Genomic DNA, 14,363 nt, shown 5'->3' on the forward strand with positions numbered 1-14,363 from the left:
ATAAAGTGAAACTTACCAATCTTTATAGAGTCAAAACAAGGTCAAAAACAGAAAAACCATGGAGAAACACCAGAATGAGCTGTGAAAGAAAACTTTAAAACAAAAAAGTAAAAAAGTACGCATGCAGTTCTCTGTCTGCAATTATGAATTTTGCGGACCGAGAGAGAGCAACACAAAATCAAAACAAAGCACGCGTACGGGTAACTTGCATCAGTGGAGGCTAACATGCATAGCCCTCAAATGAAAGACCTGGCTGGTCATTAAAATACAACTACGCAGCTCCGCTCGCAGCTCTACCATTTTTGTTTTGATTTAACTTTGTATTTTAATGACCAGCCAGGTCTTTCATTTGAGGGCTATGCATGTTAGCCTCCACTGATGCAAGTTACCCAATGTCACGGTAGGCGGTTAGGTGTTAGGCGGCGGGCATTCTCTAATTCTCCATTCTGCGTCCGGTCATTTTGAATGAAAACAAAAGTTAAAAAGGGCGCGCTATCAGTGAAAGTTATCGTGACATGTTATGACCGAAAGTATGATTGATAAACTTGGTGGAGTTATCAAAGCAAATTTGTTATCAAAGAGATTTAACAGTAAGTGAAAATACAGGCCAGATATCAACAAGCCCCATGTTGCATACACTTGTCCCAAGTTGGAGCAGTTGACAGTAAGTTTTGAAAAAATTTCTTGCTGGGCCAGATAAATTTGATAAAAAAAGTGAAAACTAAAAATTTAATTTTATTCATCATTTGACGTTTCGGTGTCTTCTTTGCACCACGATCACAAGTACGGTATAGTAAAAAAAAATTCAAAACGAATTTCGGGAATGTCAAATGCAATGCACTGCACAAATTGCAATTCCTTCTACGTGGGTAAGACCAAAAGACATGTCGCCACAGATACAAAGAACATTGCAACCCCGAGAAATCCTCCGCGGTTACAACTCACATAATGACTGAAAACCATTGACCATGATTTTTCCATAGATAATATGAAAGTTTTCTATACATAATAGTAATTATCGGTTCGATGAAGAGCTTTATATAAAATAAATGCCGATCATAAGGGAGCTCAAACCGGACTTGAATGAGCACGTCTCTTCATTCCCCCTTGAGCTCTTTTAAGATGTATGCGTTCCTTTGTGAAATTTAACAACTTGTAATTCCAGGTAATTACAAGTTGTAATTTATTAGTAATTTTTAATTTTGTGATTTTTTTGAATGTTGTAAATTGAAATTCGTTTTGAATTTTTTTTTACTATACTTGTGACCATGGTGCAAAGAAGACACCAAAACGTCAAATGATGAATAAAATTAAATTTTTAGTTTTCACTTTTTTTATCATATCTAAGTTTTCTAAGTTTTGATCTGTCAATCATATTTCGTCCAATCAAATCATCGCACCGTATGGGGTTCGAACCCTCGCCAAATAAAGACCTTCGGTTCCGGAAGCCAGCACTCTATCCACTGAGCCATCGTCGCATGCCAGATTCCGCAATTTGAAAGAATTATATCGAATTTATATCGCACGGACAAATCTCTTTATATAGACGAAACTCACAACCCTATCGGTGCCCTCTACAAGGATCCCTTCAGGATCCTAAGTTAAGTCACAGGGTACAAGTGCCCCTATGGAGGACCTTTGGTCCTTTATTGTGACTCTCGAGCTCCAACCCTGACCCTAACTGATGATAACCGAACCCCCGTCTTCCAGGGTGACTTTTAGCAATGCGCGGATGAGAAAATAATTAAGGTGACTTTTGGCCATCCGATCTAACATCATCCTTGCATCAGTCAGTCAAGAACAAGTGCAAGTTGTTGATACCTTTGGTGTTTGGCAATCTCTCCTAACTAGGAGAGTTGTATCCTAATTTGGAGATTTAGGTATCCTAGATAGGAGAGCAGACACTTTGACCTGAATTTTTGAAATTACTGCTTTGATCCGCGTTAGTTTGGAAAACTATGCAAATCTTTTCTTCATCGAGATTTGCACCACTGACCAAAATTTCAAGTAATTTCTCAGGCAGGTTTCTAGAAAATTAACATCCTTAAAAAATAATCTGCCGTTCAGAGCCTAATTTTTTGGGAACACGAGCTAAAGATTTGTTTTTCTTTTTACGGAATGGCCCGCTACGGTCCGAATTTCAAAATGGTAAAGAAGGAATGGGCCTGGGTGATTTTCGCGCGAAAAAAGCATCCGTGTATGCTAGTTAGCACATTTGAGTGGTTTTGGGCTATAGTTTTGTGTTCCGCCAGCCAAACTCGATGAAACTCAGTACACAATCTTATTTGCTTATTATTTACATCTTGGAAGTGGTAAGATGGCGTGGATGTCTCTGGTTGGTGAAAAATACAGGTTTTTTGGTTTTTAGTATCCAAACTAGGATGTTGATTGCTATTTTAGATACTCTTTTGTATCCAATTTAAGATACTCTCCTAAGTAGGAGAGAGAGATTGCCGAAAGTATCCTAACTTGCACTTGTTCTTGACTGTCAGTGGAGGCAAACATGCATAGCCCTCAAATGAATGACCTGTCTGGTCATTAATAAAATACAAAGTTAAATCAAAACAAAAATGGTAGAGTAGAGCTGCGAGCGAAGCTGCGTAGTTAATTTGTTTTGAAATCTTCCCTCCATGATGCAAGTTACCCTACTTCACGGTATATCGTTGGGTTAGCCAAACGAACGATATCTGCCGAAAGCATCCAACGAGGACCTTTCTGGACCTTTTCTCAAACATCTGTTTCCCAGATTCGTTTTCGATCTGTTGGTCAGAAGTTTCAATAACCTCATTTCTATTCTAGAAATTATAATCTGTTTCTCCTCAAAAACCAAAGCTTTAATCTTAAACTGTCCTCCCTAGAAAGTTTGATATGTTTTTCCACAAGGTATTGTGGATCTGTTTCCCTCCTTTAGAATCTTAGAAATATTTATCTGTTTTCCCGTGCTTGTTTGTGCTTGATACTGCTTGATATCTGTTTTCCCTTAGAAAATTCACTTTGTTTCCAGCCAATGCAATGTCATTTTTTTTGGCTGTTTCCCAGCAATATATTTGATGATGATATGAGCCCTCCCCATTGGGGAATGAATCCTACTTACCAAGTAGAAATTCCTCCTTCACGTCAGAACGCTTATCGTGCAGCAAAATTTCAAAACAAATGAGCTACGCAGCTCTACTTACCTTTTTTGTTTTGTTTTTGTATTTCGTAAGTTTTCAGGTTTGTTTTGATAACTATTTTAATGACCAGGCAGGTCATTGCAAGTTACCTGATCTATGGTATGCAATCTACTAAAAATTTTGATCTGTTTCCCAATGATGACCTTATCAGCTGGAGCTTAACCTGATAACAGCTGGTCATAATTTTCATACAGACACGGTAAACCTCTCAATACGCTTGAAAATTAACCATCTGAGGAAGATAGTCCTCCCACGGAAAACTCTACAACAAGAATCTTGTTGTGTGCCGGAAAGTCAAAAACTAAATTCTCCTGATATGGCACCCTCTTTCACTCAACTTTGTTGTCATTCCTCAGCGCGGTGGGCAGAAAACGATCACAATCTGATCTTCTCTGGTTACTGGAGTGGGAAACAAATGATTGTAAGAAAATCATCCTTCCTATAAATTCTGATCTGTTTCCCAATTTTACGGGTAAAAGCTATCTACCTGCGCCAAGCTTTAAAACAAGCAGCAAAATATCATAAACTAGACTGAAACAATTTAACGCTTGGATTCCCATGCTAGAATCCTTGTAGGGGCACCCGTTAGGGTTGAGAGCCTTTAGAATTAAGGTCTGTAACTTACACATTACAAGTATTTGTGAATGACACCACTCTGCTGTGTCTTGGTGACGCAAGCGGTTAGGTGCAGGGCTGCAAATAAATATTTTTAGTCAATCGGACATCATGTCCGACAGAAATGAAATCCTGTCGGTCAAACTCAAAAACCTGTCGGTCATTCAGTGTATATTTTTTTTAAAGTTACGGAGAAAGCGAGTAGGAAAAATAAAAGTTACCTTTGAACAGTTTGTTACTGTATACAAAAATTGATTCGATAAAAGTGATCTTAGATCTTAGACCCTTGGAAGTTACGAAGAAAGCAAGTTGATAAAAGTTAACTTAGAAACACTCTTAAAATAAGTTAAGAAGAAAGCGAGTTGATAAAAGTTAACTTAGAAACACTCTTGAAAGTTATGAAGTAAGCAAGTTGATAAAAATGGTCTTAAAATAACTCTTGAAAGTTACGAAGAAAGCGAGTCGATAAAAGTTTAACTTTGAAACACCCTTGAAAGTTACAAAGAAAGCGAATTGATAAAATTGATCTTAGAAACAATCTTGAAAGTTATGAAGAAAGCGCAGTCGATAAAAGTTAACTTTGAAACACCCTTGAAAGTTACAAAGAAAAAGCAAATCGATAAAAGTGATCTTAGAAACAAGGAAACAAGTAACCTACTAAGAAAGCAAGTTGACAAAAGTAATTTAGAAACACCCTTAAAGGAGTTACAAAGAAAGTGGGTTGATAAAAGTGGCCTTAGAAACAAAGAAAGTAACGAAGAAAGCAAGTCGATAAAAGTTAACTTAGAAACACCCTGAAAGCTACAAAGGAAGCAAGTATTAAAAGAATAGGCTAAGTAAGAGACAGGGGTGTAAGAGATTTATTTTCAACTCTCAAGTTAATGGTTTATTTCTTTTTTCATTCGGACATCATGACCGACACAAAAGATTTTCAGTCGGTCATTCAAATAGCTTTTTCAGTCGGACATTGACCGATGACCGACGCTTATTTGCAGCCCTGTAGGTGTATGGCTTGTAATCCAAGATTGCATTTGGTGGTTCAAACTATTTCACCGGTACGGGCCAATCATACCACTCACCCTCACCCTCACCACTCACACTCAGCAACAACTGTTGATACTGTTGATTTTGCGGATGACCTCACATTTTGTTGCTGAGGCCATTCATCATTCAGTTTTCTGAAAATCACTCTCTGGAAACTATAGTTTTTCAGGTTGGCCTTTTTTGCAATGAGGGTAAAACTGAGGTGATGTGTTCTTCACAATAGCAAAAACCACAAGTTTATTTTTCGGATCAAGTATGCCAGAATAGTGTCAGGACATCTAGGCAACCTTTTAGGGTTGGGTATGGGTGTGGTTTGGGTGTAGTTGTCTATCAGATTGGCTAGGAATTGGGTTATTATCCAGTGCCGTAGGAAGCATTTTCATATTGGGGGGGCTGAAGTTTAGTGACACCGCGAGGGCCAACCATGGTTTGGCCCGAGGGGGGAAATTTTGAAAATTTGAGCTCTAGATTGCTTAAAAATACACTCAAAACATGCACATAAAGACAATTATGACAAATTAAAAAAGAAAAACTTTGCATTTTGCAAAATAACCATTTTTGAAAAAATTATTGGGGGGGGCTCGAAACAAGCATTCTTTTGTGATTTTCTCTTAATATAAGTAAGTAAGTAAGTCTGCGACCGCAGTCGGAGGCGACCCGAAGGCTCCTCTTTCGATAGCTATCTACCCGAAGGTAGGGGAGGGCGCCACTCTTTCTCCCTGGATTTCTCCACTCTCTTAATATAGTCTGCTCTGTAGTGTGTACAATATTTATAAATAGGCGTCAGAAACATTATCCTGGCATGAGTCTGTGGCGCAGTGGTCAGTGGTTAGAGCGTTGGGTTGCTGATCATCAGAACTTTGCATTTTTAAAGGGTTTCCAATCCCACTGGTGACAATCTTTCTGAAAGTCATTCAAACTGTTCAAAAACATAGAAAATAACTTACAAACAAAGTCCCAATCAGAAAAACTACCAACTAGAGACTTAAGTATGAAATAAGCCCAGATGTATCTCTCTCCATTGTGAAGAAGCCACAACCTAGAATTGAATTTTTCTGTATATTCTGAATACGTTGGTTCTTTGAAATCTTTAGGCAATGTAAACATCAAAAGACTCTTACATCAACGATTCTAAACAAGACTTCAATATTAAGAAATCTCTTGCATGGAAAGCCCGCAACAAACCCAACTAAATTTAGAAGTCCAACCTCGATAAGAAAATAAGATGCAAACTTTTAAAACCTTAATTGAACCTTTCCTTCTTTATGGGTCCGGACTAGGGCAATGGAAAAGAGTATTGAAGGGTTTTACACAAAATTGCTAAAGAACGTGCAATTTATTGCAATTTATACGTGAAATTAATAACAACCTATCTCGTTTTTCACACATCTTCACCAGTAGAATTTAGAAAGGCTGCGATTTGCAGGTCAAAAGAAGAAATAAAGTCTCTAAACTTCTATTCTGGTCACCATATGGCACAATAAGATAAAAAATAGTTACACTTTTAATTCACTACACAGTAGATCTATCTCGATGTTATGAAATAAAAGATTGATTCAAATTATCTTCAAAATTTTATTTAATTCAGCACAAGATCTCAAAACGAAACGTCTTCTGTTCCAGATTCGCCTTCAATACAAACATTCGTTATAAAAACAACGCTAGGAATTACAATTATGCCCAGTAAAAGCTTAGGGTTCATTACGCATATTACCTAAGATACTCTTGTGTTCCGCTAAAGTCTATCTATATAATGATATTTTTATGATAAAAATGTTTCTAAACAGATAAAATAATAAAGGAGGATGGCTTTTCACAAAACTCTAACATGCTTGAGGACTATCCACCCTACATCGGATATTTTTCTTGTTGGTAAGTCTTTCATTCTATTCCTTTTTTTCTTTTTTTATCTTGTCTGACCTGGTCTGACCAGTACAAATCCTGACAGTATAGTAGCTCCCATAAAATATAAGTACCAATCATTTTCACCGAACTCGATCCTTATCCGCACCATTTACTTCAAAACCAAAAAACCATTATCTTATCTCTAATTCAATACTATCATGAGTCTCTTGTGTATGTCTGATAATGTGAAATTAATCGAAGGTTCTTAAAGGTCTTTTGACGACGAAGCAATTGATTAGAGAGAAAGTGTTTGTTGTTTTTGAATGTTGAATTATGTTTATGGTGAAAAGCAACATCTAACATGTTTCAGCCTTACAGCTTTCATTTTCAAAACTGGTGGAATTTAAACTTTCTTTCCCTTTCATTTCCCATCAGCCAAATCATTTTCAACGTCCAGTATAGCATACAAGAAAACACCACACACTGTTGGTGTCATGTCATGGGTGAAAGCCAACAAAAGAAGGAAACATTTAGAGAAGAAAATGAAGGAGAAACCAAGGGAAGACCACCAGATTGTGAAAGAACACATCTTAGAAAGAATGGAACCAGAGATTGAATTTTTGACCAGCAGTAGAGTAAAGACACGAATGAATGAAGAAGTCATGAACAGAAACTCCACTGAGTAAGATTTCAATTAAAATGTTTTGTTAACACCAAGCCGAAATTATTTTTGATTGCTTTAAAATGGGTTAAGTGCAATCAGAAGGGTCAAACTAGTTTTCATAAAGCAAAAACTAGCTTTGAAAATCATTTCCTGGCACATTAACTCCTTGACGTTCTCAAAAAGCTAAAAAATCACATTTTAAAGATTTTTCAATGCTTAAAATTTTGAATCGAATTATGTTGGCTTTGGTGATAGCTAGCCAGATTTTTGAATTAGGTCCTCAATCAAAACTACTGGCAGCCGAAAAAATCGTTCCTGAGAGAACAAAATTTCGCTCAAGATGACGAGGGTTAATCCTTTTAAATTTTATTACTCTAAACCTTCTTGACGTTATTCACTTTTCCTGCACAGAAAAATATACCTAGTTACATTGTCTACTCAGATTTATTCAGCCAAAACTTTCCTATTTAATCATTGAGGTCAAGGATCAATGAATTATGTTTATTGTTTTATGTTTTGGTTTCTTTTAGACCAACAGTATTTTTATCAAAAGACAGACAAACCATCATCTGCTACCATCCACCACCACCCTCTCTCCCTGAACAATTTACTAAGGTCTGTAGTAAGTGCATAAGCAGAGTACTCATGTCAATCTGTCTACAATTCTGCAACTGATAGAACCTTTTTACAGTACAGTACCTTTCGATATGATGATTATGAGAAGGACTTTGTAAAACAAAGTTTTCATAGTTGCAAATTTTGAGGAGCCATTCCGCATGTTGACTACGAACGTAATTCCTTTTACACGTTACGAAAGCAGAGTCTAGAAATGCTTTTGCTTATTCCAAAGTTTACTCCACTGCCATTCTTCTTGAAAGATTGGAGACATCTCTATGTGTGCTATCAAAGGGTGCAGCATAGGGTCGTTTCACGCCTAGGCCGCCTACTGTTTATCCAAACAAAAGTACACGTGGTGTAGTCTGGTAGTATGAACGCAAGTATGGCTTTTCACGACGTACACAGTATCTGCAATTTAGGTTTACTTTTTAACATTTTTTTTTTCAGAGAGCAACTGCCTCCAAGAAACTTGGCTTGACATCTGCAGTATTTGAACATTTCCAAGACAGTCTTACCGATGATCAAGTATATTTCTCAATTTTTCTTGTCTTAATAAATATATTTTTTATTTACGTGGATTTGATTTAGGTTACTTGTCTGACAACTTTTATATTTTTATAGCTTTTCATATAGTAATGCGTGCCTGCCAATAATTTCATTTCATTTAACTCCTTTTTCTTAATGATTTATAGTGATCAGTTTTCTTCTCATTGATTCAAAGCTTTGTAATGATTGAAATAAATGTCAGAAAATTGACTCATCAATACAACATATTTTGTTAAATTTACATGATTCACAAGCGAGTCTTTTTAATTTTTCAGATCCAAGAAGCGAAGAATCTCCGTGAGCAGGATCCTGTATTATGGAGTGCAAATGCTCTAGCTGTTCTTATGCAAGCCACACCTCAAACAATCAAGTAAAGATTATAAAAACTTAAAGAAAAAATTGCTACTAAAGTCTATTCCAGATATAATGGGCAGTGGAAACAAGAATGCCTGTAACTTTTGATAGTTTTTTTTGCTTGTTTTAAAAAATCAAAAGCACTATTTGAATATATTTTTAGTTGAAAAATTCGCGATTTTTAGCGGTTAAATATGCAGTTGCAAAAATTGAGCTTTTTTTCTACTTATGCTACAACGTTTATTTTTACACAAGTGGTAGTTAAAACTTAGGTTAAGAAGGTTGTGATATTTCAATGCAAACGGAAATATTCTTTCGGAAGATATTGGACCCGAAATAGCTAGCACTTTTCTGTGAAATATCAAATCTCCAAATTCTTACTAAAAACGGGGGTTATGTTATCTTTTTTGAACAGTGTAATTAAAAGTTGGAAAATGTTAAGTTTTAATAAAATGCATTGGTATTATCGGTATCATTGATTATTTCGAAACGAAGTGAAATTAAAGTATGATTGTTTTATTGAAACGATAAGCATATTGAACTTATATTGCCTTTGTTTTTTTTAAGTAATCAAAGAACTTTGCTAATTCCCAGCACAGTTTGGCTACGAGGTCATTATCGTAAAAATATCGTAAAATGTGTTATGATTGAAAAACTGTTTTATCATGACTAATCTCGTTTTTATTAAAAATTAGGAGATTTAATGTTTCATAGAAAAGTGCTAGCAAGGGGTATTTCAGGTCCCATTTCTTCCAAAGGACTTTTCCGTTTGCCTTGAAATTTTTTAAACAACTTTCTTAACCTCATGACTAATCTCGTTTTTATTAAAAATTTGGAGATTTAATGTTTCATAGAAAAGTAAGGTTGAACTACCTAAGGTTGAACTACCACTGGTGTAAAAATGAACGTTGTAGCATAAGTAGGAAAAAGCTTAATTTTTGCAACTGCATATTTAACCGCTAAAAATCGCGAATTTTTCAGCCAAAAATACATTCAAATATAGCGCTTTTGATTCTCTAAAACAAGCAAAGAAATTTTCGAAATTATATCGGACTATCAAGAGTTAAAGTCATTCTTGTTTCGACTGCCTATTATATCTGGATACACTTTAGAATCTTTTTCACTTGTGATACTCGTGATACTTGTTTCTTAAAATATTTGTAGCTTGAGTGAAATAAAGTTTCTGCACTGCATTACTGGTTTAAACTCTAAACAAACACAATAATTAAGACAAGAAGGAAATGGTGTAATTTACTTTGATCTTCCTTTTCTCTAATTCTCTCAAGAATAATCCTGACTTCTAATTTTGATCTTTAAAAAAAATTTAGCTCCAAATAACACAAGACAGACAGACAGTCAAAACACTCCTGCCTCTGTGACCCAGTGGGATCCACCCCACTCGTCACCCCAGTGAAAAATATTCCCAAAAATCGCCCATTTTTTCACCCCAGTAGATAAATCACTCACCCCAATGGAATGCTGTAACTGAAAATGACCCCATTGAAAGATACGAAGAATCCGCACATACCCCACTCAAAATTTTATGATTTTGACGTACCCCAGTAGAATTCTCACATCAAAAGGTTCACCCCACTAGAATCTCCCCTTCTCTTATGGAATCAACTTTTTGAATTAACGAAATGCACAAAAAGGCTCAATTTTTTTTGCTCCCTTCGCTCGCAATCAAAACTGTATAATTTGTCCATATCACCGTGTCGTCAAAAGTAGTAGCAAGTTATGATCTAAACAGATGGTCTAAAATATATCCGATATGTATGAAAGTCCTTATCTTTAATAAAAAGGCAAGAGCAAAATATTTTTCCGTTTTTCAGTCAAGCTTTTCTCAAAAAATAGGTCGGTCGTGGGTTGATCATTCAAGTTCGTAAATCAGAACCGAAAATAATGATGACCTTCAGGTAGGCTTGATGACTAGAGAAAAAATGATGAATATGCAAGTTGCTGGGTTAAATAAAAATGAAGCATGAAAACTTTGATAGGACATGAATAAATTAATTGAAATTGTTTTTGTTTTTTTCATTTTTCAAAGTTGCAAAATTCGTAAAAAAGGAGTGATTTTAGCCTACAAAAGAGAGTCAAAAATCTAAAATTTTCCCCGTCGGCGCAAACCATGGTTGCCCCTCCTTAGTCACTACATCTTAAAACACTACATTTTAAAATTATGTTCATAGTCTCCATTACTTTCAGAGAAATGTTCTTACAGACTCCACTTTTACTTTATCCATAGAACATACCAGTATGAGTATATGAGAAAATCCTTTTAATTTACGCAGTTAATTCTAGTCAGTAGGGCAAAGTCTCCCGATTGGGAGACAACCCTGTATCGAACTCCGTGGCTGCGTGAATTCGCGGAAAAATATTTTTGCTTGGAAAAGCTTATGAACAATTTTCAAAGTAGAATATTTTAAAATTTTGTTGGTCAATTTTAAAATCATTCGGTCAAAAGTGGAAAAATTCATTTATCTTTCCATTGATCCATTTTTTAGCTTCCCCTCTTGCCCCAATTTCCCCCCTTTTTCACTTCAAGATTTACGCTGTATGGACGTTGAATGAATGTCGCTCTTGCAAAATCGTTTCCCCTTCGGGAGGCGTCTCCCAAGCGGGATTCGTCTCCCGATCGAGGTATATTGCCCTATTGTTAGTAATGGATAATGTTTCGTGTTTTTATGATTTAAAGTCTTATACCTCACCCTTTCAACGCAGTTGAAAAATATATTCCCTATCAGTAGCCTCAGATAGTGTAACAACGACTCCGCACTACATTTCATAATTTAACATTTGACTAGCACTGCTAGCTACTCTACCTCAGAATAAACTTTCAGAAAGATTTTCTTCACCCCAGTGATAATCAAGCAAAAATTAGTCACCCCACTCAATTTTTTGGGAAATATCTAGGGGAATTTCAGATTTTTCACATCCCACCCCACTGGATGTTTCACACCGCCCACTGGGGTACAGAGACAGGAGTGTGTCAAATACCCAATAAACAAACGGGACAATCTTCCTTGCAAAAGTTGTTTAGAATGATTTCGTTTTTATTTTCAGTGAGCATATACCATTAACACGCGACCAGTCGAGTATTGTTCGCGCGGAAAAAGAACTTTACGGAACAATGTCTGTCAACAATCGAAAGAAATTCAAGGATTTGCAAGTCTGGGTATGATGAATCTACTGTTAAGTTTGGTTGTAAAACTCATGAAAGTTAGAAAAAGTCTTGTACGGAGCTAATGATAAACTCTTTCTAACTTTCCGAAGCTTTAATTCTGATTGTGAATCAGAATATCACAACCAAGAGGTCTTTAGCCATTATTTTCAGTGAGCATATACCATTAACACGCGACCAGTCGAGTATTGTTCGCGCGGAAAAAGAACTTTACGGAACAATGTCTGTCAACAATCGAAAGAAATTCAAGGATTTGCAAGTCTGGGTATGATGAATCTACTGTTAAGTTTGGTTGTAAAACTCATGAAAGTTAGAAAAAGTCTTGTACGGAGCTAATGATAAACTCTTTCTAACTTTCCGAAGCTTTAATTCTGATTGTGAATCAGAATATCACAACCAAGAGGTCTTTAGCCAATAGCGAGTTTATGTATTCGAGATAAATCGAAGTTGACGGTATAAAAGTTGATGTCGCCAAAATCGCCATCCACTCTGCTCGACAACGTTAAAAAACCCCGACATACCGTGTCGTCTGTTTAGGTGAGCAAAGGCGATATAGAGCAGTACATCAACTATCGACTTTGTTTTACGTCGACTTCACTTACCGTCGCTCTCGATATCTTCCGATACATAAACTCGCTAATATCCCGGGCAAGGACTTCTTTCTGGAATAATCCATCTAATGCAGATTCCTAAATCTCCACAGCAAATTCTAGGGAGGGTATGCAATCTTCGTAAGGTTAACGGTCCGCTTTGATAGATTTCCCATCAAAATGGGTGAATTTAAATTTTTTAAGCTTTTGAGTGCAGAGTTTGGCTTAAAGTTAAACCTTCGCACCAAACTATACGCCAATCATGATCAAGACATTATAACCAAGTAACTTTCGCAAAACAACGAATTGTTTTGGCTGAACAATCAGCTCAGATCATCACATTCGCTACACCTCTTAAGAGCAGAGCGTAGTGCTGAAAAATTCCCCTAGCAACCAAATTTCAATCGGTTGCTGTGATTGAATGATTCTGAATGAGAAAAATAATTTTTACACAATTTCACTTATTAGGAGCGCATGAAATATGTCAATGAAACGAGAGATGAGAAATTTGCACATTGGTATCAGAATTTCAACAAAAAATCTTCAGTCAAAGCACCTGTACCTCCTAAGCGGTAACACAATCTTGCACAACCCCCTAGTTTTGCACTTTTGCAATTTTTGTACTATGTAGAAGAGAGAGAGGTATGAATAATATTTTATTTTGATATTTTTTTTCGTAAATAGATGCTCTTTAAATTGTTTTGAAGTTATCAAAAAAGTTAACTTTCTCGTTTTCTTTTTGGATTTTTTGATTTCTCCGCTGCGCTATTGTTGATAATCGGTAATTAGTTCTTACAAAGTAAACAAGGGATGGCACACATTATGAGAATTTTTTTTTTCTTTTTACCTGTAAACAATAAATAGTGTGTCAAAGAATTTGTAAGTTTTTGTAAGCAACAATTTTACAGGGGAATAAAGCAGATTTTATTACAAAAAAGCATTCACAGTGTAACTGCTAAGTGTTAACCAACCTGGCGAAATTTTCGACTTTAAAAGGTGGTCGTTAACACTACTGATATAGGATCATCTTTTTTGGGTCGATTTTTCAATTTTTGGTTTAAATTAAAGTTTGAACCTTACTAAACAATATCCCGAAGTTTTATTTGATATAAGGAAGAGGAAAGTGGAAAACTTTAGGTCTTTAGACACCTACCTGAGCAGATCTTGCTGTCCACCCAAAACGCCCACCCCGCCGCCCGTCACGAAAACCGCATTATTCGCTCTTCTGGTCCTTGGAGCGACTCCAAATTTTTACCGTCGCTACTTCCACAAAGAACATTTCCGGAAAATTTTACACCGGTACTGTTAATAGTTCTGGATTTGTGACAACCAAAACAAACCCGCCATCTTGAATCTTGTCAAATTTCAAGTGTGGATTTTTGGTAAGGGAATAACTGTAGTTTCATGGCTTATTTTCTTGTAGTAAGTGATGGTTTGATGCTTCCATTTTATATAAAGAGCTTCTCAAAACTCCAAGGAACATTTTTACTTGATAATCTTTCTAATTTCCTCCCCATTGGGATCAAACTTCAGCGCCACAAATGTGTGACAGGTACGTGAAACGTTTCTTCTGTTTTCTCTCTCTTTTTAAGTTATTTGATTAATAATTTACTGTTAAAAACGTTCATATTTATCTTCTTAAAACTTTCCATACAGCTTTAGTTGGGAAGTGATATAGTCGATTTTGATGCATTTCGGGGTTTTCGCAAAAAGTGAAAGTGAAAGTGCTCTTT

General features: G+C 36.0%; 1 protein-coding gene across 1 annotated transcript; it reads left to right on the forward strand.

Moving 5' to 3' along the window:
- The first annotated feature begins 6,583 nt into the window (after positions 1-6,583).
- LOC136824765 (uncharacterized) lies at positions 6,584-12,065 on the forward strand. The gene is made up of 6 exons (XM_067080737.1): positions 6,584-6,704; positions 7,113-7,359; positions 7,872-7,956; positions 8,407-8,484; positions 8,781-8,875; positions 11,923-12,065. Exons 1-6 carry the CDS (start codon positions 6,638-6,640, stop codon positions 12,038-12,040), a joined length of 690 nt encoding a protein of 229 aa, XP_066936838.1. The 5' UTR covers positions 6,584-6,637; the 3' UTR covers positions 12,041-12,065.
- Positions 12,066-14,363: the final 2,298 nt, after the last annotated feature.

Source organism: Clytia hemisphaerica, unplaced genomic scaffold (genome assembly GCF_902728285.1).
Source record: "Clytia hemisphaerica strain Z4C2 unplaced genomic scaffold, Clytia hemisphaerica genome assembly, whole genome shotgun sequence".
Classification (NCBI taxonomy): Eukaryota; Metazoa; Cnidaria; class Hydrozoa; order Leptothecata; family Clytiidae; genus Clytia; species Clytia hemisphaerica.